Source organism: Hetaerina americana, unplaced genomic scaffold (assembly GCF_022747635.1).
Source record: "Hetaerina americana unplaced genomic scaffold, ioHetAmer1.1.p SCAF_5, whole genome shotgun sequence".
Taxonomy (NCBI): Eukaryota; Metazoa; Arthropoda; class Insecta; order Odonata; family Calopterygidae; genus Hetaerina; species Hetaerina americana.
In genome coordinates this window covers 45,533,712-45,560,875 of record NW_027287095.1, presented here as the reverse complement: position 1 = coordinate 45,560,875, position 27,164 = coordinate 45,533,712, and the positions used below count along the sequence as shown (strand labels likewise).

General features: G+C 39.0%; 1 protein-coding gene across 1 annotated transcript in view; it reads left to right on the top strand.

Annotated features, from left to right (window-relative positions):
* TfAP-2 (transcription factor AP-2) overlaps positions 1-26,609 on the top strand; it is a 113,614-nt gene extending 87,005 nt beyond the window's left edge. Inside the window, exons 3-5 of the mRNA XM_071591896.1 lie at positions 22,660-22,801; positions 24,831-25,002; positions 25,944-26,609. Coding sequence (XP_071447997.1) covers positions 22,660-22,801; positions 24,831-25,002; positions 25,944-26,066 — 437 coding nt within the window. The 3' untranslated portion in view covers positions 26,067-26,609. The remainder of the gene's footprint in view (positions 1-22,659; positions 22,802-24,830; positions 25,003-25,943) is intronic.
* The last annotated feature ends 555 nt before the right edge of the window (positions 26,610-27,164 follow it).

The window sequence follows — 27,164 nt, the reverse complement described above, 5'->3', positions numbered from 1 at the left end:
AGTTGAAAACGCAACTATTTGATGAAGGCCGGCAATTTACTTTATGCCATTAGAACTACTAATGAAGTGCTTTGAAATATTTTTATATGCATTTCTCGAGGTGTATTTGCAAAAAAACACTTATCGGGGTTTTTTTATAATCGAAAAACGCGAAGTTATATTATTAGAAATTGATAAATTAGTCGCGAGGAGTTAAGGCTTAAAGGTGTGTGTGTAGGCAATTAATTGAAGTTTTAATTTTAATAGTTTTTATCCTCTAATTTTTCAAGTACAAATTAAACACATCTATATTAATGGAGCTCATGTCTTGATCGGTGTATCGGTGGCTGGTGTAAATGACGAGCATCGTTATGCTGATGGGTCGTAAAGGTTTTGCAAGAGGATAGTGTGCTGAAGAGAGATCAATGGTTTATTGATTTTCCAAACAGCAGTCTCAGGGAGATCACTTATAAATCATTTATTGGCGTTTTGGATGGCAGATTCTCCATTACTTAAGGAAAAAGACGGAATGAACTGAAACGGGCTAAAAATAATCTGATGTGGAATTAAAATCTGTTGTTTTTCGAGAAGAATGAAGTAGAGAAGTAGTAACGCGCTTCTGATTCTCTTATTATAGTGCTTTGGCATTTTATTACACTTATTCCCATGTGGAAATTCATCTGCAAAGTTCCCTGGAATAATATATGGATTAAATATGAGATTGAACTCCCGATATATTTTTAAAAGGTTAATTTTTGCACAACACCTTACTCATTGCCTTAAATAGTATTCCACGAAATTTCGAATATTAAAGAAACTTTTAAATCCTCACATTGCTACTGGGGTTGTGGCATGTATTCTCAATCACTTGAACAAGGAAAGCTACAAGCTTTGTGAGAGTTGGTCATTACCTAATTTCAAACTTCTTTTGCATTTAACAACGACCAGTTCAACATAAGTCTACGGGTTTATTTTGTATTTGTAAAATTAAAGTGTGCAGGTATGCAATCTGTTAGCGACAACACCGCTTCAAATTATGGGTTTTACTGTTCAATTGATTTTCGTTCATTTTTCATTGATACACACTTAGTCCTAAAAAAACTTGATTACGCTCTCCGTTAGAGTAAATTCGTAGTGGTACCTACGGGAACAAAGCTATAAAAAAGCGAGTAGTTAATTATTTCATTTTGAATACTTGTTAAAGAAATTTGTGGAAAGAAAGAAGTATGAGAAAAGTAACAGTATGAAAAAAGAAAAGTGAAAATTTAAGTATACATATTGGAGAAAATTGTTTATCCTGTGTCTATCCAAAACAGAATATCAATAATAATTATTATTTAAGATAATAACTGCAAATTTTTCAGGCATAATAATAAAACCATATAAGTTTACTATATGAGTCAAAAAATCAGGATGTGAAAAATAATCTCCTGTGTCGCATTGTCATCCGCATTTGTATGAATTACGATTTAGTTATAAAAATATATTTTAGCTATTTTTCTCTTCGTCCTTTAAAATTTTTTGATGGCCCAAAAGATGCAATTACACGTCTCCTTATGCACTCACGGTTTAGAAGCCGCTGGCCTATCAAGTGTTTCCAAAGCAGTCTTGGTATGAGTTTTAGTGTCAGTCTTTTGAAACACGCGTTGAAATCTCCTCTCGTGAGCTTTACGAGATCTGTACGTAATTTCCATATTTATAAGGAATTTAATGCCTTTATCCATCCCCATCCCTTTCTCTCTCGTGGTTTTGCAAGTATCCGCGATGCGGCTGAGGAATTTCGGACTTTGATTGAGACGCCGGATGTCGGATGACTGCGCGCACGTAGTGGGAATGCGATGGTGGTCGGAGGGAAGAGCGAGACGTCGGGTGTATGTGTGTGTGTGTTGTGCGAGTGTGTATGCGGGAACAAGGGAATAAGAGGAGGGGGTGGGGAGGAACGGGAAGGTGGGATGGAGGTGGACGAGGACAAGCGGGAAACAAGTCCCGCGTCTTCGCCGAGGTTTCACATGCCGCCCGCCCCGCCTCCCACTCCTGCTTGTCCATCCTTTAACTTCCACCCTACCGCCTCCGGAATCACCTGCCCGGGCCCAACCATCTTCCCTACTCCCAGACCCCACTGTGCCATCCTGTCCCCCTGCAGCCTTTCGTTCTTTTCCTATCGTGTCCTCCTGTTCCCAGTGTGCGAGAGAGAAAGAGAGAGGTGCTTGCCCGCCGACTGCAGGTCGACCGCCGCCGCCTCGATACCGAGGCAAAACATGACCTGACCTATCTCTTCCCTCACCCTTTCGGACGGCCACTCCCATCATGCCTTCTCCTCGATTCCTCTTCCTCGTGTCTCTTTTTAATTGTAGAGGTGGGTTCCGTTGGATTACACGTCGGACGCATATTTACCTGGGATCTCAAGAGTTGAAAATTTTGGCATTGATATAGGCATATTTAGGCATACATATCTATGTAATTCATATATCATTTATATATCCCGTCGTTTCCAGTGTATGTCCTTCACAAATGATATGCTACCCTTATGCTACGGTTTTTATTATTTTCTCCAACTAGAATCGTGATAAGTTCCTAAAGCATAAATGAAATTAGCCATCGAATCGCACAGTGAACATAGCTCCAGCAAGGATTGAACGTGCTTCAAACTTATATTTTCTTTCGATGTTCGCTCAAACTTTTCATATACACAAGGGTAAATATCTTCATTATCTATTACGATAGATTTCAAAACGATCAACAATTATTCATTGGTGCAGTTGGTGGTGAGGGAATCATGTGCTGGTGTGTTTGCGTTTTGTTATGCAAAATTTATTTGCCACTTGCAACTGAATTTCTTGAACTGCCCGGAGAACTTAGGGTCTTGTAGCAATGAATGATTCTCGCGGGAAATAGTGGAGAATTATATTTACATCCTCTTGGATGAATCTCCAACGTGCGTCTTCAAATGTAATCCTCAGGAGTAGGGGTCGGTATCACTTTCTGCCTTCGGGCCTCTCTCACGCAGAATTAATTATCTCCTTCTCCTCCATGCTTTGGACGGTAATCACCGAAAGGAGTTTCACCTTTGGCCTCTTTCCTGTATTTTGTTGACTGAATAATTACACTTTCTTCTGACGAAAATAAAATTTTTAAATGAGTATATACGTGCCATCTAAACAGCATTTGTTTTATTTTCTGGAAATCATAATTTTCAATTGTATTTTCAATTAAATTTGCCTTTTTAGTGTAGGAAAGAGTATGATCTGACGTACTATCTTTAATGTTTCTGACCTGGACATTTTCCCGGATTGGCGAGGAAATACAAAGGGCGGTGTTTCGTCCACAGTGAAGAAGTTAAGATCTTCCAGCGAACGGTTTGTAGAAGATCTGCCTATAATCCGGATTTATAAATCTCGACTTACCATTAATCCTGCGCAAGGTCTAGCGGAGTGTATGATCTTGGAGTCTATTAATGCCGTATTGGTCCCAGAGAAGGATAAATGACCGTTCCCTACCCGCAATCGCATATCGCGAGGCACCAAGCTGGTCTGAGGCATTCCACGTCTTGGATGACTACGAAGAGGCTTAATATTCTTTCTCATTCTATTTATCCGAGCCGTCCAATGGTGTCCTGAAATGAAATGAGCCAATCGCCCTGCCTGCCCCGGCCGACGATGCTATCAAAGTGGTAGCCGATCGAGCAATCAATCTTGCCCTACACCCTATGGCTTCCCAGTGATCTCTGCTTTTCCTCTCCCACTTCTTGTTTCTACCCTCCATGTCTTCTCCTTTCCGATGTATCCCTTCTCCCTGTGCCTGTGAATAACCTTCGCACTCTTCTCCCACAAGTAATTGCAAATACGATTTCATATCATGTTAAAACTCTGTTTGTCCTATTCGCATTTTTTTGTTTAATGCATCTTCACTTTTAATGCTCCAAATTTTTCTTTAAAAATTCACAGCTTCAATTTTTTCATTCCGGTTTGACTTAAACATGAGGTTTAGGTTAAACTATATCGGCACCAATAATATCAGGAAAAGGATCGTTATCGTCCTGCAAATCGAATAATTTGTGAAATTCATAACTCTCTATGGCATACCCGACTGATTTAGCTGTTTACCTCGGTTTTCTTTTAATTTTTTAAAGCTGTTTTACTTTCGTTCCTTCATTTTTCACTGGATTTGTTCTTTCATTTTTTTGTATTATTTTACTCAGTTTTGTGTTGACTGGTAAATATTTCCTCTACATAGTTTTACATATTATGTGCCAAATGAATTTTGGAGCTTTGCATTAATTTACCTATGGTACTTTGTACTCGCTCTGTCATTCTTTATGAAATATTTATATCATAAATTTCATTGTCAATACACTACCAGCCTTTTGAACAACATTATTTTTGTCACTTGTTATTATTTGTGAAAGTCACAAAGTAGGCCCCAAGAAAACAATTCAGTAAGTAAGCCGTGATAATCTTTTTAATGTACTCGCTTGAAAAGGATAGAAATATTGAACGAATCCCATGAAATTAAACAAACAACGCATAATAAAATATGAGAGAGTGCTATATTAATATTTGTTATTCATATGATATTCATTATTTCCATTTAGATCTATCAAATGCTAATTTATAGAATGCATGTGGGCGCTTTAATTGAAATTAGTTTCTGTATTTCTGAGTTAATGTTAATTATTGGGACGAAATGACCTATAAATTGAAACATAATGAAGCAATTGCCCATTCTTAAACTTAACTAGACTATTTTTCAATCGTAGAAATTATCGAGTGTGTCCTCCTAAATTCGGATCGCTTTAAAATGAGCTCATCCGGATTGCTGGTGCAGTCGCCAGCTCAGTTCTACCAGTTTTCAGTTAACAGCAATGACGGTCATTAATCATGGCTTGAGGTAAGAAAATATCTTATCGCTACCAAGACAGTTCATCCAACCCAAATGCCAAGAATGGTAATCTTGCTTCGGTAATAGTTCACACAATTGGGCAGAGTCAAGTTCGATTCTAAGCGAGGATGAATGATACATTTTTGTATGGATGTGAAAAAGGACTTGATCGTCTCAGCTTCAGTCTACTGTAGTCGTTTGTCTGCGTAACTGTCATTTTCTATCTCTTTCCTTCTCTCTCTCTCTCTGTTGATCTGTCTTACTTCTCCTTGCGTTTTTCATTGAGGTTCCTTTTTTCTACCAACCTTCAGCTTTCTTTCTTCCTCTCTTCTTCTTTTCCCTCGGGACCGCGTTCTTTACACTCCTTGGTTTCTTGAGACCACAACACGTTCTCCGCGTTCCTCTCATCCTCTTCTTCCCATCCCATCACGGTTCCCTTATGCCTGAATCCTCCCCCCGCCTCTCTTCCCTTCCCTTAATACATCAGCAACTCGCATTCGCCCACACGAAAAATGTCCTCTGTCAAAATGACATATCTTCCCCTTCTCTTTCTGTCCTCCATATCTCTTCCTCTCCTCTTCTCTTTCTTTCCATTTCTTTCTCCATCCTACTCCCTAGCACGGCTTTTTACATTCAGTTTTTTTATTTCTTATGTTCTCATCCCTTTGTAAAGTATATTTTTATACTCCTTGTGACAAACAAAGGCCGAGATTCTTTCGTTGTTGCTTTGGTAAACGGGAGTTTTATGCACCTTTAGTAACCAGCATGGATTTTTCTGACGTTTTAAGTTTCAACAGTACTCGGATGTATTTTTGTCTTGTTCGAGGGAAAAATCTTTTTGTCGAAAGTAAGCTTTACAATTGTTGCAGTGGTGATAAATGCTCACTTTGACTGGAGTATTATACAATGATTTTTCCTGGCTTGATCTACGTAAGTGGTCAGCTATTTTACCTTCACCAAGATTTAAGGTGATGTAACGTAAGAGTTATTTAACCCCATCACCTCCCCAAAGCCCTGTTGTTTTTGAAACGCGCCTCAAGTATAACAAAGAGTACTTGCTGCGAAATTTTTATGCAATTCGAGGATTTTATTCGGATTGACATTTTACTTTCGACTAACCATGAGTACCGCGCTCATAAAAAAGCAAAAGAATCTCTCTTTGCTTATCACTAAAAACTCAGACGTTCTGTGATAATTTTACTGTACTTTCTGTGTAATTACAATTTGCGCAAGTGTATTAAATGCTGCAGTACATTTTTACTGTACACTTTAAGTCAATTACTTAAACTAGCAGACAAAAGAACGTTAAATATTTGTGAACAATGGAGCTCAGGTTAATCGACTCACACATAAATTATTTAATCGCATCCATTGGAATTTAATGTCTTCACATTAATCATTCGTCGCTTTTAAGGAAATTTGCGTTGTAATCAATGTCTTCGTACTTGATTCTTCTCCATTTTCATTCATTTTCATTATTTGAAACGACCATAATAAAAAAAAACTATGAATTTTCCACACTTATACTAAGTTATATTTTTACTATGGGAGACCATAATTTCCTCAAAATTACGCCTGATTCTATTAACTTTATCATTCGAAGTGGTTTTCATTAATTAGGTTCTCTTTAAAAAAATGCTATGAATTAAGTTCATAGATACAATATAATATAGAAGCCCGTATTGCTGAAATTTCTATGTGCAGCTATGAATGCAGGTAATTTTTAAAGAACCTTATATGAGAACTCTCCCCAGGGTGTCTATTCCTTTAGCTCACCCACCGCTAATGTTCCTGTTATAATGTACCATTGGCATCGTTGGGATCTCAGCCATCCCAAACTTTTACGCATTATTTCCTTGGTGTGCGTAGCGAAATTTCTTAACTAAAAAAACCATAAGCCCCTTCACAGTTATGCCCCCATCCCTTCACCCCCATTTTCCCCTCGAGAAGAGGTGAAGATCCCTCACTCCGGGCGCTCCCACCCTCTTCTGCATCCCCTCTGACGTACCTACCTTCGCCGCCGCATCTTCCTTTTTTCATATCGCCCGCGTCCTCGCAAAGAGGGGCGAACGTTGGAATGGACGGGCATTTCCAATTACTCCCGGTAGGTGAGAGGTCATCGCCCTCCATTTACCTTCTCATCCTTTTTCCCACTCTCGCGCGTCCCAGCACCCGGCCTCCTCCCATCAGGTGCCTTTCGTCTCCCTTCCGGCCGCCGAGACATTTTCCCATTCCCTTATCTCTCCTTTCCATTTTCGTAACCCTTTTATCGCCGTCCCAGCCTTATACCTTAGCCACCCCCCTCCGTCCCTCCGGCAGTGTGAGTCTTTTTCCTTCACTTTGGTCATCTTGCCGTGGTGAGAGAGAGAGCATTACTCACCCCTACAAATCCCACCGCAACTCATTTTTCCAATCCCCCCTTCTCTCGTTTTGTCATATTTTTAGGTGCCACCCTTTTCACCATTCTAATGCTTACCATCCTCAGCATTCCTTATTTTTGGTGTATCTATTTAATCCTCTCTGCTCGAACGCCTTCCCTTCTCCATCTCACAATGTTTCTAAATTCTTTTTTTGTCTAAAAAATCCTCTTCTCTCGTACTTCATATTGTACTATCTTTCTCTCTGAAAAGCCATATTTAATTAGCAATTAGTTAAATAAGGGAAGACTTGCGAATCGGAAATTATATTATTCCTATAAAGTATTTTAACAATAAATTATTCAAGTGTTTCAAAGTCGAGTTAAAAATCTAGTAAAACTGCCATTGAATATAAAAAATAATGTAGACTCCCCTGTATTTAAGAAACGTGGAGAAGAGTTTCACTTTCTCCAATGCACCTGCCCTTTTCCTAATCTATCATCCCTCCACTTATCTTACCATACTCTTTCAACCTCCTTTCAACTTCTCCACTCCCCTCACTTTACCGTATACTTTTTGTTTTTTAGTTATCCATCTGCATACTTTCCACTCCTCAAATATCCTTTTCATCTTTAAGTGCTTCACATATAAAACCAATTCTGGTTGTTTTTCTCTTTAAAAACTATAACCTGTATATTCTCGTATTCATCATTTCTTCAACTTGATGCATTCCTCGTTGCATGTGAAGTGGTTACGCTCCCGTCATATGATTTCCAAAGTCTTCCCTATTTCTCATAGACTAAAGTATCTCAATCAAATGTGCTTCTCGATTATTTATGTTTTATCGTTGTCCTTCGACAGGATTTTTAACACGATGAGGGATTCATTCGATAATTTGACTCGTAAACTTAACCTTTCCATTTGCGCAGGCCCGTTTAAAAATTTACGTGTGATAAATCTTAAGTTGTATCTGAATGTCTTTTAAATCCCTTGAATGAGTTATTATGTTTAAAAGAAGAGTCAGTTTACTTCAAGAAATGATTGGTCATGAATCAAGTCGCATGTGCCATTTTCGCACGAATTCGGACACAAGTGAAAGAGTTTGTAAAATATTGGATTACATTAATTTATCCAGCAACTTTTCCTGTGTGGGTTTCGAGGGACGAGACATGGTAGGAGGTCCTGCTAATACTTCACCTGGAAAAAAAATAACGAACCACGACGTAAACATAAATTGGAAATTTCCAGCCATCCATCAACCTCCGAGACCACATTCGGAAGCAGCGTTGGGCAAATATTGCATTTCCGAAAGTCAGAGAGGGAAAATATTGTAATGGATTATTTACTGTCTCAGTTTTTGTAAAACTATTTAAGTGTTAATCTAGGATTCTATTCTCGTTGTTCCATCACAGTTTTAACCACAAAGATGAGGCGTAAATGACGAAATTTTTAACTAATATGTCTAAAAAAGTGACTATATCCAAATGATGTTTGAAGCGTCGTTTTTGCGCCTTCTAATATTTTTATATTTTTATTTCTGTTTAGTGAGGCATATACACTCAAGGTATTCTAATTTAGCTTAATTGACACGCCGATAACTTTTGATTTTATTCCTCCGATATGAAAGCGCACCTCGGCTTACAAGCCACTGAATGTTCTTTGCCCCTATTATTAGAGATACGGATATATAAATTGCTGTTTAAGCATGCACATGGGCCTAATGAACCCACCTAATACATTGATCGGAAACTAGCACGCTTTCTAATCGGTACGTAATTCTTTCGGATACCAAATTGGGTCGAGCATGGCTTAGGAGGTGCTTGTCTCGTGAATTTATTTCATTGGCACTATAGGATGAAACGAAGAGACACCTGCTGAGCCATGAGCTCTCCACGCGTTCCCCAGGGTATTGTTTCCCGACCACTCATTTGTGATTCTTTCACACTCCATAATGGTGCCGTCGTCCCATCAAAGTGGCTACATTATTTTTTCTTCCACCATTATCCTCCGTCCTACATGCCTCAATTTATTTCCTTTGGTTCCCTCTCTTTTTAAGTCCTGCGAGTTCTTTCATAAAAGCAGCCAAGATGTGGACTCGCATTCCTTCTCTCTTTTGGTCGTTTTTCTCCATCCTCTCTTTCTATTCCTATGATTTTTTAACGTAACACTATTGCATCATTTTTAATTATTGGAGATTTATATATCGTCCATTTCTCACACCCAGTTGAAGACAAATGTGTCACACTTTGCCTTCGGTTTCATACACTTCAGATTATATGCTGTGGTGTAATTTCAACGTGCTGGGTTATTTTAAAATTTATTCGGGCTCTGCTTTGTGACGGCGGTGGTATTAAGATGGCCGTTGAGTAATTTTAATCTGTTAATTGAACTTTATTCAAAGATTTCTCCTATCTGATGAAAGATAGCCTTCTTCTAGCAATATGGCAATTCATTGTTTACTCTCTCATTTTAATAATCCTCATCTGAAAGGTTTATTTAATTATTTAAAAAAAACTTTTTTTCGTCATGCCAGCCAAAATTTATTTATCTATAGTCATTACCCCTCTCTTATACGCTTTATTTGCGAATTATGGAGGAAGACCATAATGATATATCCATATAAATATCTCAATGGCTGAGCTTTGAATCCTGATAACCAACAACAATATGACTCTAATGCGGATCTTTCATATACTGGCCGTATATATAATTAAATTAGACACATTTTGATGGGCATGAACGTTTAAAATTGTTTTTCCGAAGTTTATTAGTAAAATACGATACTTAAGAGTTTTTAGAAAATTATCACCGACTCGCCCAAGAGTATGGGTGTGTATACACTACCCCAGCAGGACGAGGTTCTCGGTAGAACCGTGCCAGAATTGCAGATGAATATCTTTGGAATTTATACTGGCCTTAATTCAATGTTAATTAATTTACCCAATTTTTAAACATATCTTTTCCATGAAACGGTTGAAATGGTTTTAATTTTTCCTAGGATTTTGTCCTAATTACTCCCAATAGGGTGGTAAGACCTCACGTCTATTTTTTTAAGGCATTTGGTAAATCGACGGAAATATTGAAGAGCCACCTTACACATTCGGACACCTTAGAAGACTACGCTTCCCTACTTTTGCAACTTGAGTAAGGTCATTCTCATCATTCCATCGATGGAAATAATATTCATTGTGTATTGTAAGTGGTGATTGTTATTAGAAAGTCTGGAAAATCATTCCCCGAACTACGAAAGTTTTTATCAAATTAGCGTCGCAAACAGAAACGACGTACATAATTCGAGGGTTTCATTAGTTACCCTCTCCACAGTACCCCGCTCGATACTCTTCTATTTCATCCTTCCCCTCTTGCTTACGCAATCAGCGGTAGCTCCCTTTGCTCGCATTACCTCGCACGCCGCCCATGAGCCGCGCAACTGCAGCGACAACACCCTATCTCACCGCGCTCCTCGGAACGCCCACTCACGACTCCCTGCTGAAACAACCAGCCTCCATTCTGGAAGCACGCGGCCCTCTTTACACCCTTCATCCCCTCATCCCCCTCGCAACGCAGTCGCGAGGCACGGCCGACTTGCTGAAAAAAAGCAAAACCGCCCCCATCTCGCCTCTTTAACTCGGTCCACCGCGCCCCTCCCCCTTTCTCCACCCCCATCTCTCCCACCCCCTTTCTTGTCCCGAGCTCCCATTTTATCGCATCTCGAAGGAGCACCTGCGAGCTTCTCGCGGCGGCGTGCTTGCGTTCGTCTGCTTTGCGTGCCTCTTTGCCTTTATAAGGCAAACCCTCTCCTTCTCTCTCTCTCACCCTCCCCCACCTTTCTCTCCCTCCTTATTTATTCCCCCCGCCGCCCCTCCCGACGTCCCGCCCGCCCGTTAATTCTAACTTGCCCTCCTCACACCCTTGCATTTTCTCCCTCTCTCTTCCACATCTGCGATGCTCCATTCACAGACTCTCTCTCTCTCTCATCTATTAACTCTCCCAACTCCTCCCTCCTCGTCCTCCCCTCTTTCCCGCGCCAGCAATCACTCCTCTCATTTAGCCAACCCCCTCTCTCCTCGCTCTGCAAATCCACTGAAAATCTCCACCCTTTTGTCCTGACCTACCTGTTGCGTAACGTTTGGTTGGCTATAACCGTTAATCATTTCCGCGGATTTCGAGTTCATGTACTTAGGATCGCTCTCTTCTTTCCCGTGATGTTGCTGCCCTCTCACCCGCCCTCATCCCTTGCCTCCCGTACCGAGAGCCTACCCGCGGTGTGACCCTGTTCTACAAGCTGAATTTTAAGTCGTGATTTTTGCCAGGAATGGGCTTCTTGGAGACATAGTGTCAACTTGACGTTGATTGCCGTTATCCATGCATATTCTTTCCTTGCTGAGAAAAAATATGCTTTTTATAAGTACCGGTATTACAAATGATCTCTTTTACGCTTATTAATAATTCGTTGATTATGATAGTTATCTAAAAAGTTTAACGTGGTTAATAGCCACATATTACAAAAAATTTGATCAATTGCAAATCTAAGTCACTTATCATATCTTAATTTTTCAATTTTCATAATTACTTTTTAAATATTTAATGAATCATAAAAAATATTTCGATTATCTATTGTTTTCCGTGATAGTGACTGCTTAAATATTAAGTTGGTTATTTATCCGTCGAAACCATGCGACTTTTTTAAACTATTCTCATTTCTGCAAACGAATAAACATAAATAAGTGTTTTATTAGTCGTTAGACTGAATCAACGGGACGCTCAATGTCTCTCTATATAGTGACCCTCATAAACTAGGTTATCAGGTGAATAGCAGTAAAATTGAAATCTTATTATCTAATAAACTCATTTTTTTGTAGTGACCGATTATGAATTTTGGCCTCTCCCCAAACTGGTTATGATATAAATTAACTTAATTCCTGTATCATATTTATGGGTGCTGCGTTTTAGTCATTTCATTTAGATCAATCTTTGTTAATCTCATTTTAAATTTGTTCCAATGTCAAATGATTTTATTAGCCTGCTGATGGGATTTTTTGCCACAATGACTGCCTGAAATAGATTTAAGCATGTATAAAATACTTTTCACGGCTGAGAGGAAAGCAAGTAATATGATTGCCCAAGACGACAGGCAGATTGGTAATCTTTTTCAGATATTATTTGGCATTGCGTGCAAATTCCTCAAAGTCTGCCCTCATTTCACTTCCTATCTCACATTCTACTTTTTCAACGGCTTTCTCTTCATCCATTCGTCCCACTATAATGCAAACTCCGTCAATCAAAGACGTCTTCCGCTTTTGTTGAATTCCGGCCAAAGTCAATGATAAAGTTTGGGAGTCTTGATGAATGCACAGGTATTCGCTGCAATAAAAAGGGAATGCCATTTTGAAATTATTTTCAACGAATCACCTATTAAATCACTTGTGAAGTCGGTTGTTTTTTATGGTATTAAATCACCCCGGTCAATTGCGCTGATTCAAATGTATTTTTCTCTATTTCCTTGTATTCTTGACCATAAATTGTTTGTGCTACAATTTTTTCGATCAATTAAAATTTGATTTAATATTGGAAACTTTATGACTAGCATCCTCAGTTATTTTTATAAAATTTTTGAATTTTATTGGCACTCTTTATGCTGTCTCTCAATTTTATTGTAATTACCTTTAAAGTGTCGGATGTAAAATTATCAAAACTGATTTTTAACGAAATATTTGTCAATTCTTTTTGGGATTTTCAATTAACCTAAAAGCACCAGTCTGGTTTTCTCAACCGTGCCTGAACGTATATTTTACCTTCATTACACAGTTCAACTTTTCCCTCTTCCAATCTGCTTCATCAATTTATTCTGAAAAGACTAGAAACTATAAAATAATTTCAAAAACTGGAAATTTATAAGCTCTAGTTAATCAGACCATTAAAATATTTTTCTTTCAAGCATCCTCTTTGCTTTTAACCGCCGTTTATTATACCCCTAGTAAGATTTTTATTTTTGAATTCCCTATTACAGCATTTTTTTTATTACTTACTTAACCTCTACCTAGTCCATTTTGTCAATAAATTCAAATGTATTCCTGCAAATCAAATCCATTCATTAAGCTCAATATTACAATTTTCAGACCCCCTCCTCTCCACCAGTGGTTTTAAATACATGTATCCACTAATCATTCGGGGCATTCACAATTACGTCTTAATCATTCGATTCTGGGTCAGGTTTCTAATGAAATAAATCTTTTTAATGCTCAAGTCGCGTCCCCTTCTCCCTCCCTCCCTATATCTACCCCTGATCCCTTTCACTGCGGCTAACATCCTCCTTCCGTCTCTATTGCATCAGGTGCATCGACGACACATTTCTTCACGCCTCTAACGATTCATGCGAGTTCGTTCGAACTCCCAACCTTCTTCCCTTCCCTTCACTGGGCTCCTTTCCGTATGAATACTACCTACTCTATTTATCCTCCGCAAGTTACGGCCCTTTCTTTGGTTTCCCTCTCTTCTAATTTTTCCTCAACGCCTTTACAAAAAGGATTGTTGGTTATCTCATGAAGGACTTCATATCGCCATTGTTGGATTTTTGACTAGCCCTTCCAATCTTAACCTTATTTTTTCAACTCGACAGTACACAATATAACTGCATTGTTCGCAAAATTAGGAAAAAAAACTGTAGCTCTGTGATTGCACGGTATTTTAATTAGATACGACCCGAGTTTCGACTCTCCATTTCATTTTCAAATCAGTAATAAATGTTCGAAAAATTGTTTCATTCGAAGGAAATTACTGTATTTTATCCATCAGGACTCTAGACATTTTGCCACCTGCATAAGTTATGTTTTACAAATTCTCTGAACGTAACATCACAGCCATCAGTCGTCGCCTTTGGTCTCATATATATATATATATATATATATATATATATATATATATATATATATATATATATATATATATATATATATATATATATATATATATTGCCTGCTGCTCCTCTGCAAAGAGCGTATAATTTTGGGGATGAGCATACATTTTGGGAATTCTGGACTTATCCTCATCGTTTCTCTTTCCGCCACTTGCAATTTATCGGCGGCCTCCGTTGCAGTTACTCCCCGGATATATGCTCTGCGCTTGTAAGAACATAATGATACACCTCGAAATCGAGCCGTTGACGGCTAATATTAGCATTCCGTATTATTTTGACTAACCATTTGAAACAATTTTGCCTCCTGGGATGTAATCGATTTAGACTATAATATTTTCAAGTTTACGCTGATAGTAACGTTCTTGTATTTAAAAACTATGTGGAGCATGAGCGGGACAAAATATTGGTGTAACTTTGCCAAAATTGGTCTCAAAATCACGTCATCCGTTTAAAAATGAATACCTACTTACAATATACACTACACTAGTATTACTTGTTTTTACCATTCCAACCTTTTGTAAATGCAACATTGTGTTTACGATTGGTAGTAGTAGTCTATAGGTGTAGGACAGATGAATTTATATAACAGCTGCACTGGATAAAATATTGGAGTTTCACTCAAGGATGCAGGACTTTCACAGCAAGTCATTCGCCTTGATCGGGATGATTTTTACTGTTTGCAATTCCTGCATTTTCAACGTATACGAGCGGATCGTATATGTATCGAGTCAGCGGATGACTTCATAAGAGTAACTGTCGCAACATCTCCCGCAGTTCTTTGAAAAACTCAAGGATCTTGTAACTATCAGCATGAATAATCTCGATTTATGTCAAATGGTTTTTCCCCTGCGCGGAATACTTAACACACACTATGTTGAGGTGTTTCGCCCTGCCCCAGGTTGGTCGCATGAAAGCCAACTTCCCTCTGATCTCGCGGTCATGTAATCCAACGAGAAGAAACGAGAAGAACTTTGGGCACGAAATTGTTGCGGGAGAATATTTTTTGCCATGAGTTAATTAAACACGGAGCGAGCAAGCGTGTGCCCACGTCGCTGGAGCATCACCAACCGGGTCTTCCCCAGGGTCCTACTCTTCCACGCGCTTCCCTGACACCTTCCAAAGGGTTCGCCTCTCCGGGCACCGTCATTGCTATTCCTCCCCCGGACGAGAAGAGGAGCGTAAAGGAGCTCCCTCTTTAACGACCTCCCCATGATGAGGATGTGCAACTTGCTTGCTTTGTTTCCCCTCGCTGGGATATCTAACCCATCGGACGAACCACCTCGACCCTTATCGCATTCCAATCTGATCATTTTAAGTGCCTCATTTCAAAAAAGGATCTTTGCCACGCCTCCTTCCGGGGCGTTTATAGTATATGCATCGAACGTAGAGAAGGGAAGGATGGGGGTAACTTTTAATACCCCTTTTAGTGGCGCAGTCCACGGTCTCGGGGGGAACATCGATTTCCGCAGGAGCCCAGCCGGTGCTACGGCGTTGCTCTTCAACTGATTTCTCGGACTCCCGCCTCACGAGTAACATGTTATTGAGATATTCCGCGGCCGATAGTGGGGACCAAGGGTGATGATTTGAGACCTCGGTAAATGGTCTCGTGGCTGAAGTTATCGAGATCAAAATTCCAAATTTCCGCTTTACTCGCGAGATCTCATTGCGTAGAGCTGCTCGAGGATGGTTTCAGGTTTGAGAAACGATTCATAAGTGCGGAACTGCGAAAAAGACTTAATAATGAGTCCCGCTTTAGCAAAACGGATAAAATTCTTAGAAACGTTTCGCACTCTTTGTTTTCCGAGAAATGAGCAGCTGATGTAGAAGATTCGCTGTGAGATGAGCCAATGAGGAGGATTGAACTCGGGAAAGTAATGCCATAGTCAGCGAAAAGAACCGCAATTGCCATTGCTGTCTCGTTCCGCCTTTTCCTTGACCTTAGTTTATAATCAAGTTTGGCATAAATAGGTCAATATTTTTAAGCTCCTCAATAATCTATTTGAATCGCCCAGTGCAGTGTAAAATGTAAATAGAAAAATGTACGTATTTGGGAAGCGTCATCCAATCTCTCTTTTCTCTGAAAAAGTTATTGATAACACAATCACTGCATTGCTTTTTTTAGTTCACCCAAAAGCTGACACAATCAAAAGTCTGGGTAGACTACATATAAAATCACACTTTTATGTCAAGTGCCTTTAGGAATATTTAAATTATAGCTCTTGCATCCGGATTTCACTTTTGTCACTTCAGCCTGCGGGGAAGATCGTCGTATGTATATACTTCCAAAGAAGAAATTAAGTTTATATAGCTGAAACTGGATTCTTTGGAGAGGGTAAAAGAGGTTCCAGATCGTTGGGTTTCATAAACCTTTATCATGAAGGTTTATTGATGAAATTCAAGAGCGGCTCGTAGATGGCCGGTTAATGGCTTGATTAGATCACATAATGTACCGACTCGGCATCCTCGTGAATGGCGTTGGTCCACAGAGTCGCCCGAGTTTTCCTTCCGATCGATGGACAATAAAACTGAATGGCAGATGACTTAGATCGAGAGAAAAATGGATTAGCAACGAAATCTGTGATTTATTTTGGCCGAATTCAACAGTCAAAAATATGCCCTAACTATTCAAATAGAATTTATTGTGTGCATAGATTTTTTATGAGCGAGCGGGCGGGAAGAAATAAATCCTCGTTATTATACTACTTTTAATTCGTCGGTTTTTCAGAATTTTTAAAGTGTTTTCTATTAATTTCAGCATGTAGCTCAAAACTTCAGCATTAACAAAAGAAAAAATTACGTATTTTTCTTTTCTTCAACCGCTGCCAAATTATTTTTTAAATTTTGCTCTCTATCTTACTCTTTTACCACCACTGTTTAACTGTTGATCATAAATTTGAGCTAAATTACTGTAATAGTATGAAGACACATCAATGCACTCGTTGAATGCTATACAAAATGATATTTTCCTCCTTCAGTAGGAAGGCACTATACACTCTATCACTTGACATAGCAAAGTATATTTTAAAGTGGAAAACTTGTTTCGGGAAAATTCTTATCAACCAATGATTGATAAGAATGGTTTGGTTTTATTATAAAATTTGTAGACAAATATACTCTTGCTGCGAGAATATCGACCAGTGAATATTGCTGGATTGTATGAGGAATGTAACTATTGCGTATGGTGAAGTGCCACCATCACAGCAATTACTTGAGCATGCATTTCTCAGATTTTGCTCCTTCACTACTTGTGAAAACACAAGATTGGTCGACGAAAACTTGCTGTCTTACCTTACCGATATCCTTACTTTTTATTCGGCCTTGTCGAGATAAATTTGGCAACGGACCGAACTCATGACTCAAATGGTATCGGTGAACACGCTCTGGCATGGTGGCCCAAAACCCAGTTTAAGAATTCAACGTGGGCCGTCATGAAGGAAAAAGAAGGATCTTCTCTCCCTTTCTTGGATACGCACAGATCCACACGCCATTAACACACGTTCCGCGTCACGAAAACTTTACAATCTTTTTTTTGCCAATTTTCTTTTCGTGCGAGAGGACTAATGGCATAAGGTGTGATCCAAGGACCCTCGACCGGAGTACTGTTTCATCCCAGCTTCCACTGGCCTCGCGCACCATCTAGCCTCTTGAAGTCCCGCGGAAAGTTTGCATAGCCTAACCCGGTGAATCGTGAGCTCAGGGCGCATTGCGTGCTCGCGGTCACTCCGCGTTGGCCGAAAGGACAAGCAGAGTGGAGTGGGGAAGGAAGATGGCCGAAGATGCCTCAAGACTACTCGCACTGCCCCGCGTAGGTACCGTGGACCGGTTTTATGGGAATGTTAGAGGGACGATCCTCGCGCGCGACTTTCTACACCTATGTTTGCGTGTTTGTATGAGTTCCTGCGTGTTGCCGTTTTTTTTTCTTGTCCTGAAAGCCCGTGAATGACGATGGAGAGGGTGTGTGCTTCTTGTTTCCCTTCGGATGGCTGGCCTCTCTCCCGATTAATAACCAAAACTGGCCACATGTTGCTCATGAGTGGTTTATAAGAGTGGCTGGTCTCATCCCATGCCTCGGTGGAGGAAAGGATCGGTCGGACCACGAAGGGGCAAGGTGGTGCAGGCAGGAAGAAGGAGAAATCCTTAGCTTGGTCGATGGGATAATTTTATTCGTGGCGGGACTGGCTGGTGCCGAATTTTCAGGTTGGTGGTGTCGTTTGCCGTAAATTTTCGTCTGATGGAAATAGGTAGCTAAATTAGTATACGTTAAGTAATGCATATTTGTGTACTATTTACGTTTATGCATACATCCCAGGTATTCAATGACTAAATTCTTGGATTACTTATATGGCTCGAGTGAAGGTGGTGCTTTTACCTAGTCGCAGTTGTTTTTGCTTTGGTTCATCTTATTATTTTTCTTTTGACTATATTCAAATGCATGGGCATCAAGAATTATGTGTGTGTGCGTGTGTGTGTGTGTATATATATATATATATATATATATATATATATATATATATATATATATATATGTGTGTGTGTGTATATATATATATATATATATATATATATATATATGCGCTCATAATTCTTATGTATAAAAATATATTATGTATATATATTTAATCAATTCGAAATTATTTCACCGTGGGCACATCTGCACAATACCCCGCAGGCCGCCGCAAGAGCGTGTGGCGGGAGGTGTTTGGTCACCACCCGTAAAACAGACTGAACCGCATGCAAAACTATCAAACTCATGCCAATTCGCACCCACAGAGACGTGTTTATCAATGCAAGACCACATGTACATCCACCTATGAATATGCCTTGTCTTTCATTGCAACAGTTTCAGAGTTGTTTCAGTGTTGCGGCATCTCCCGCAGTTTCTTGGAATTTACCTTGTCTACGCAGCGTTTAATCTTGTCCTCTTTTGTAAATGGAATGCCTTTTTTATTTATACGATGACTTTAATTTCTTACTATTATGATTCCTGATTGTCTGAGGAAAGAACGAATTTTTGTATCTATCTGTACTGGATTCTGTCCCCCATATCTTATCTTTGTGGTCCAACCTGCCCACACATTGTGGGGCTATAATAATTCCCTTTGTATCATTTTTAAACTCGTATGTTCTGAACCTCGCTAAAAGACCGTCTCGCTTGTTCTCTTCGCATCTCAAGCGGCTCCTAGCCTAGTTCCTCTAAAACACCTGTCACACTTCCTATCGTTACAGTTTTTTGGCGAATCTGGAGGATTTTATCTGTACTTTATCCAATTCTTTAAGCAAAAGTTCCTCCCAAGGATCCCAAATACTTACGGCTTATTTAAAATGCGGCCTAACTCGAGAGAAATAACACCTCTCCTAAACTTTCTGATTATGTTCACCCACCACCCGTTTTTTGAAGCCGGGTTTCTTTAAAGTGGATCTCTACTATACTTGTCTCTGCCTCAGTACTTTATTGTCCTCAGATGTACTTGCCATGAAAGGCGTGATGCTAAGGCTACCCCCAAATATTTAACTTGATCTGCCGTAGTTAGCGCTGAACCCTCTCTCATGATATATCTCCTGCTCTTCAGTTTCTTTGCTCCAAAATTTTTCAAAACTGCGTATTTGCTTATGTTAAGTACTAATCCTCATTCCAATCCCTGGGTTGGATTGGCCTAAAGACTAAGTAAGATTACCAGAGACCAGAATTGTTGAAAAACCACTTTTGTGGCTTCTGAAAAGACTAATAAGCTGTCTAATTCATCCTTTTGCATAGCTGTCATTCAAATTACTCTTTTGCTTATTTCATTCCCCCTTTCCTTCTACTTCTGTAGGAAAAAATAATATTTAATCTATAATCCGTCCGATCGGCCGTCTCTTTCCAACCCGAACTTTCCCCCCTCGATCGACACATTTACCCTTTCTACCCCACCCTCAAAAAGCTATCCCAGGAGCTGTCTTCCCCGCTCGACCGCGAGTCACATTCCCGACCATACCCATTCCTTCCAGTTCCCCATCTCATTCCTGCCAACGCGCGGCACAAAAAGCGGATCTCATTTCAAAACAAATATCCCTCCTCTCTGCCCACTTCCCCTGCCCTTCACCCGTCCCCCACTCTCTTCCCTCTTCTCGCTCTGCGGTCTCCTCGTAGACAGCGGGGTAGATATCAATCGCCGCTGCCTCGTGAGCCGCGATCGCGCGACGGAATTATTGGCGCGGTTTTCGTCCGCTTTGACCACTCGGTCGGTCGGTGAAGGGAGCGCTACCCTTTCCCCGTGAAGCGTAGTTGCTTTAAGGCAGCGGCTCGGTTTGAGGCGGAGAGGTGAGGAGGTGGGGGGCGTCCCTCCTCGAGGAACGTACGGGAATGCTTCCTCGGTTTCCATAGAGATAGGCTCATCTTGGCAAGCAAGTGAAGCTGATTCTACGCCCCAAGTACAGGGTAGCCATTTCCGTTCGATTCGTGGATTTTAAGAAATCTGGCAAAATTCCTTTAGTAGGTACATTAATGAAAACATAGAAATCAGGCGGCTAAATGTACGACGAGCGAACATTTTTATTAATTATATATTATTACTTAAAAAAGCCTTTGAGATAAAAAAAGACTTCTTCAAAAATCATTTTAAAATTAAACGTCTCGCAGGAATTAGATATATAGTACTTCCGCATCTAAAGAACATAATTTGCTGCTGATAGAACATACTCTGAGTGGGGAATAGGATGAAGTGAAGAAGCATTGGGATTAGCATACATGAATATTTTTTTAATATGTATAGTCATTTTTGTCCACGAAAAAAACTTTACTGGCTTTGAAAAACTTTTTTGCCGTCGAAAAGCTGGAAAAAAGCTTTTGAATGAGTCTAAATCATTGGGCACCCTGAAGTAGTAATGTTTTCTTATGGTTATTTCTATAATAACTTTATTTATCCCGAAAGAATACTTCCTCTGCCAAATAACTCTCGTTTTCTTTGTAACTGGTAAATTTGTCTACTATCGAAATTATAGTAGATGAAAACATAAAGAACATAACTCATATCCGAGGGAAAGAGTTACCCAAACTATTTTGGGTAAGCCAAGGGTCCAAGGGTCACTGTAGTCCGTTAATTACCAAAGATTATTATCTATTACGGTTCATCGATTGCATATTTTTCACTGCTTTACTATATCGTGTTTCTCACTCAAACAAAAGCAAATATTAAAAACCGATTCTGGTACAATAATTTTCAATTAATTCGACGGGGAAATGTTTGAACGCTGGATAACGTACGCTACCCTCCGAGTTTGAAAATAACAATCGCGTGACAACGGAAAATGTAAGTACACCGAAGTTTTTAAAAACGCGGCCAAAAATGCACACGCTTCTACCTATAAAAAAAGCCCGGTACTCTCCAGCACCTCCTCCGTAGTAACCCTACTCCTGCTGACTCTCCGTCGTCTCTTTCACCTTCGTGATAGGGAGTGAAATATCTCTCTGTCACTGGCATCCATTAATATCCTCGCCTCCTAACATGCGCTCGCATTAACTCTTCTCCCACCTTAGTCCCAACGTTTATTCCGAAATGGTGAATATCTCTCTCTCTCTCTCTTCTCCTCCCCTCCCCTCCTCACCCTTCCATTCCAACCAGTCGTATCTCGCCTCAGTCCTTAGTCCCTATGCAACCGAATGCCTTCATGAAGGAGGACACGCAGTTGCATGGCACTCAAAATTTTGTAAGGTTTCTGTTTAACTGGTGTGGATGAGCTCCGTTCTGTTTTTGTTCAAGCAACCATCTTAAAAAACTGCTGCACTGCGCTGAACGCACACATGTGCTTTGATTATATCGAAATTGCGAACTTAATCTCCATTCATTTTTATATGCATTCTTCAGAAAAACTGCTAAATGCAATTACCAACAACGAAATGTATTTTCAGGTATACTTCTCAATCATCACGTCACAAGCAGAGTAACCGGTAGTTACAATGAATAAAAGGTCGCTGCTTGAAACCCTTAACTTTGCGACCATACTTGATTTTCATTTGGAGTCTTGTCTTTTAGTAGATTATTTATCAAATTGAAGGGGAAGGTGTCCAAGGGCGTTATTCGGAATTAGACCCAAGTCCTTCGTTCAGTTGCCACGTCTCTGACCTCCTCTGCCACCACGCACATAAGCTGTCACTATATTAGAAATACTATGATGCAGTTTAAAATCATTCAAAAATCTTTATGTGTTGTTCAAATGATCTTTTTATAATTTTCTAAAAAATAAGCCAACTCTTTTAACTCAGCTGGTGATGCCTATAGTCCTGAAAAATCTTGATTACCTACTCATAAATTAATATGAGGGCAAGATATCTTGCCGGGATTATTTCGATTTCAACTTTAAATTTTTATCTTATTATAACATATAAATTAGCATTTAAATAGTTGACGTCGTTTTTGATAAATGTAAAATGCATGTTCTTTGACAACTTTCGTGTTATTGAATATTTTTAAACAAGCTAATCATTTTGTGACTCAGAATTATTCCAAAATTAACACAACAATGAGTCTTATCAATTCTCTTTATTTACAGGCGAAGCTATCCACCTAGCGCGGGATTTCGGCTACGTTTGCGAGACTGAGTTCCCGGCGAGGCAAGTGGCGGAGTATCTAAGTCGCCAACACGTGGATCCCTCTGAGTCATATCGCAGGAAGGAGGTCATTCACGCTACCAAGTAAGTTGCATGTACACTTGCTCCTTTCCTATTACTGCCTCAATAATTCTACCATAATTTGATTAATTAGTTGCTATTGCCGTATCTAAGACGGCAGGTGTCCGATAAAAGCAACGGTAATAGGCGACAAATAATGAGTACTTTTTCTTATACCATAATCATTTTTTTATTTGGAGTGGAAGCTTTAGTATAAAAGATCTAGAGTTGTTAAAAAAAAGAATGAGTAAATGCTTGATGAGTAAAAATCAGCGCCTTGTAAATAAATCCGTTTAAATTCGGAGACAGTGGATGAAATTTTTTTATTGTAAAATGTCCTCTTGTTGGTTGATCCGGTAACCATTAGTTTTGAAATTTTCAGGAAGAAAAAACTTTGATCGCTCCTAATGAAACACCATTCTGAAAAATCTTGGCATTATTAAAGATAAATCAACAATATAGCTTTTCATATGTGCTTAATGGCAAGCATATGTATATTTGATAAACCTTTAAAAATTAGTCGGCCCAGTTTGAAAACTGCTTACCTATTAAATAGCTGGTGTTTTTGTAGTCATATTGCTCAATATTTTGAATGAACTCGGCAACCTACTTACCCAGTCCTCTGGCCAGTGATCCATTTCTATCTCCTCTCTTCCCTCCCTACCTTGCTACCAATAATTGACTAGAAATTTGTTTTTTTTTCTGGTGTGACATCACTACTATACTATCTCTCCCATGTGAGACTTCATTTTATTTCTGCGATCAGCTTTGTGTTTTATTTTCTTTATTGGACCTTTTGATATTTTATTTTCTCGTCACATCCTCTTTTATGTAATTTTTTCTTTCATTCAATGCCCCTCTTCAAAGTTCTTCTTGTTCTTACTCTGTAGGAATCCTGATATAAAGTTAAATTTAGCTGTGTAGTTAGATATTTTCCAGTAAAACCTGTGAACTTTGACACTTATGAGAAAAATAACTAAATATCACTATCTTAAGTTAATTATTTTACACTCTCCTTAACTTAATTTTCACTCATTAACAAAATGTTTTTTATTCTCTAGTGCATAAAAGTATATTGTATACATGTGCTCATCACTGTTCGATAAACTTAACAGTTTCCAGTGTCAGTTAATGGAGTTTCTCCTTCAAGAACTTGGAAAATCTAATCTATCCATAATTATTTAAGAATACTAAGTTTTTTATTTTATTCTATACACACCAGCGTTTGATAGAGGCTATCACACTAGCAGAGCTGGAGGAGGGAGGCAGAGGGGTTTGTCTAGCCTGGGTGGTATTTTTGGATTATTGTAGTCATAAAAATTGAAATCACAGGGATTGTGGAGGAAAACTAAGACCATTCCGGAGAGTACAGTTTAGTCTCATGATTTTTAATTATATAATGTAAATAACAGCATCTCCATGATGGTAGGGGATCAAGATGGTGCGGGGGCGAACGTAGTGGCTTCCCACCCAGAGGTTCCAGGTTCAAATCCCGGCGGTGTTGAATATTTTTCAGAGGTATCTCGATCCCTACGTGAGGTGCTTTGTGGGGAGCACTTTGAGTGAGTGCGCCGTCTGTCGGATGGGACGTTAAGCTGCGGACCCCTTGGCGCCTTTTGTAAAGAGTAGGTTAATGCCGACGCCGGGTTTCTCTCCACCCTTCATCTTTTCCTGTCCATCCCCTATGGTGCAAATGACCTCAGCTGTCAGTCGCCTCCCCTAATTACTACTACTACTTCATGATGGTTTATTGTATTATTACTAGAGCCTATCTCACAATTTGTTACCATTGTACATGAACTTGCAGTTTACATTATCTCCATTATTTAAATTATTTTACATATTTGTGACAAACTTTAAAGAAATACTTAATTTTTAATTTTACCTTCCTGGTGTTGAATCACCCCCTGGTAGATACTATATGGTAGTGGCTTGGAGGGTACAATGTAGCATTAGGCATGTCTGTTGCTTACACAAATATTTAAATTTCTAAATTTCTAATTATGTAATGATTCCAAAAATATTATTATGTTGATATTCTTCCTCTTTTCAGGCAAGTGACCAAAGAGTTAATGGACCTCCTAAACCAGGATCGATCTCCACTTTGCAACACCCGCCCTCAGATAATCCTTGACCCAAGTATTCAACGACATTTAACCCACTTTTCTCTCATCACGCATGGCTTTGGAAGCCCAGCAATAGTTGCTGCACTAACTGCAATACAAGTAAGTTTAATAGAATATATTGTTTCATTATTGTATCAACATTGTACCTCTTATTGAATAATGTCTGAGATTATGCAGATCCATACATTTAAATATTGCTGTTAGATGGGCCTCAGATAGTTCCAAAAGTGAATAACTTATGTACTAATCAATGATAGGAATTTATGGAGCTGATAAGTATGAATATTCTTGGTTCCCTCTCAAATTGGGTTAGTTTTATACATCATACCATGTTTTGAGGATTAGAAGTCAATTTTTTGGAAATTTAAATAGCAAAACTTGCTCTTGAGCTGAAGTTTTGGATCCTCTATAGCTGACGCAATATTCCTATTTCAACTTCCCAAATGTAAAAATGGCCCTGATGTAAGCTGTTTTTGAGGGATTGATTTAATTTGCAGTTTATTTGCGTGGAAGAGCAGAGTGTTTTTCTTTCCCACATATCGAGGATTATTTAAGTAGAAAATGGTACTCAGAAGATTCAAAAATCATGGTTGCTTATTTGGCTATTTACTCTACATAATGAATTGGCTATTTTTCCCTGAGATCTACTTTTGAATTTTGAGTTGTATTTTCTGTACGAAATGTCTCATATAAGCACAAATTTGGGACAATATATACATCTACCTAAAAGTGGGAATTTTCATTGTTGGATACATTGAAGCCCCAAAAAGGATGATATGAGTAACAATAAACAAAAGCAATTTCTTAAGGCAGATAATTGAATTAAATGAAGAATACAATGTATCTTTCCACTGTCCTACATACATTGTATATGTCCTGATATATTGTATTCTTCATTTAATTAACATGAATTTCCACAAAGTTGAGCCGGGAACAATTGAACAGATAATTGATTTTAATTAAGCTGCACACTGACCAAAAGAATTATTATTATTTACTAATATTATTTTCCAACTAATTATTCCTTTTCTCTTTTGCAGAATTTCTTAACTGAATCCCTGAAGCATTTGGAAAAAATGTATCCATCTGGAAATGCACATGTCACTTCTGTAACTTCCTCTCAGTCAATGGATACAAAGCCTAAGGATTTAGACAAGAAGTGAAATTGGTAGACCTGCCAGACTATGCCTGGACAGCTGGTAATGGTCATAGTGGCTAAACTTGCCATCATCTATGTTTTAAACTTGCCTTGTGCCTCGCCACAGCTTCTGCTGATAAAATGAGGAGACACTGAGCCTACTGATTTGTTGGGTTTGTGCACTGTCAGCTGTTGTGGTGAAATATGGGAATATTCCTAGGAATGGACAATGGCAAGCCTCTTTCTGAGTCACAGTGGCAAGCAGGTTATGTTTTGCCTTTCCTAAGTTGCATCTTGGAAGGCATCAGTGGTTGTGTTGAAAGCAGACATGATTGCAATAATAGTTGTTGAATCGAACCATTGCAAAAATGGGATATAACTGCATTTTTAAAGAGTGAACAATTCTGATATTGCATCCCCAACCATGTATAATAGTTGTGCGCTTCAATTTTGACCTATATCAGAAGATATCCATTGTGGTCAAGTGGATGAAAACGTTGATTGAAGCTCTTGAAGATGTTGTGAGCAAGTACATATGTGCGTGTGAGTGTGTGCATGTATATTGTGGGGAGGTTAACTTTCAGGGTTTTTATTTCTTAATTAGTGGTAAAGGAAGGTAAAAAAAATACTTTGACTGTGTACTTAAATGTGAGGTTGCTGTTTTGGCCTAGATGGTCTTCTCATCTCTTATTGCTGGGTTTTATGGCTGCTCATTATGGTAGCATTCCCAAAAATATAACTCCTATAAACAATTATCTTTATCTCCAATACTGTCATTTCCTCACTTTATGTAATTTTTATTGCTCAGAAATGCACTCACCCTTCACTCAAAATAAAAGAACTGACTTGGAATGAAAAAAAACATAGCATCAATGGAAATAGAGTATTGTGCGTAATGAACATGGAGCTAATGTACAAGGAATGCAATGTTTTCTATTTGAAGTTAAGCAGAACAGAAAATGTGTAGCCCCATCCCAAAAAAATAATTTCTCTGTATTGATTTCATAAACATAATGAGTGATAACTGTCATCAGTGCAATAATAACACAATCTGGAGTAATTCACAAATTTCCTTCCTGTAAAAGAAAAATAATGTGGGCACATTAAAATAAAAATGGGCATC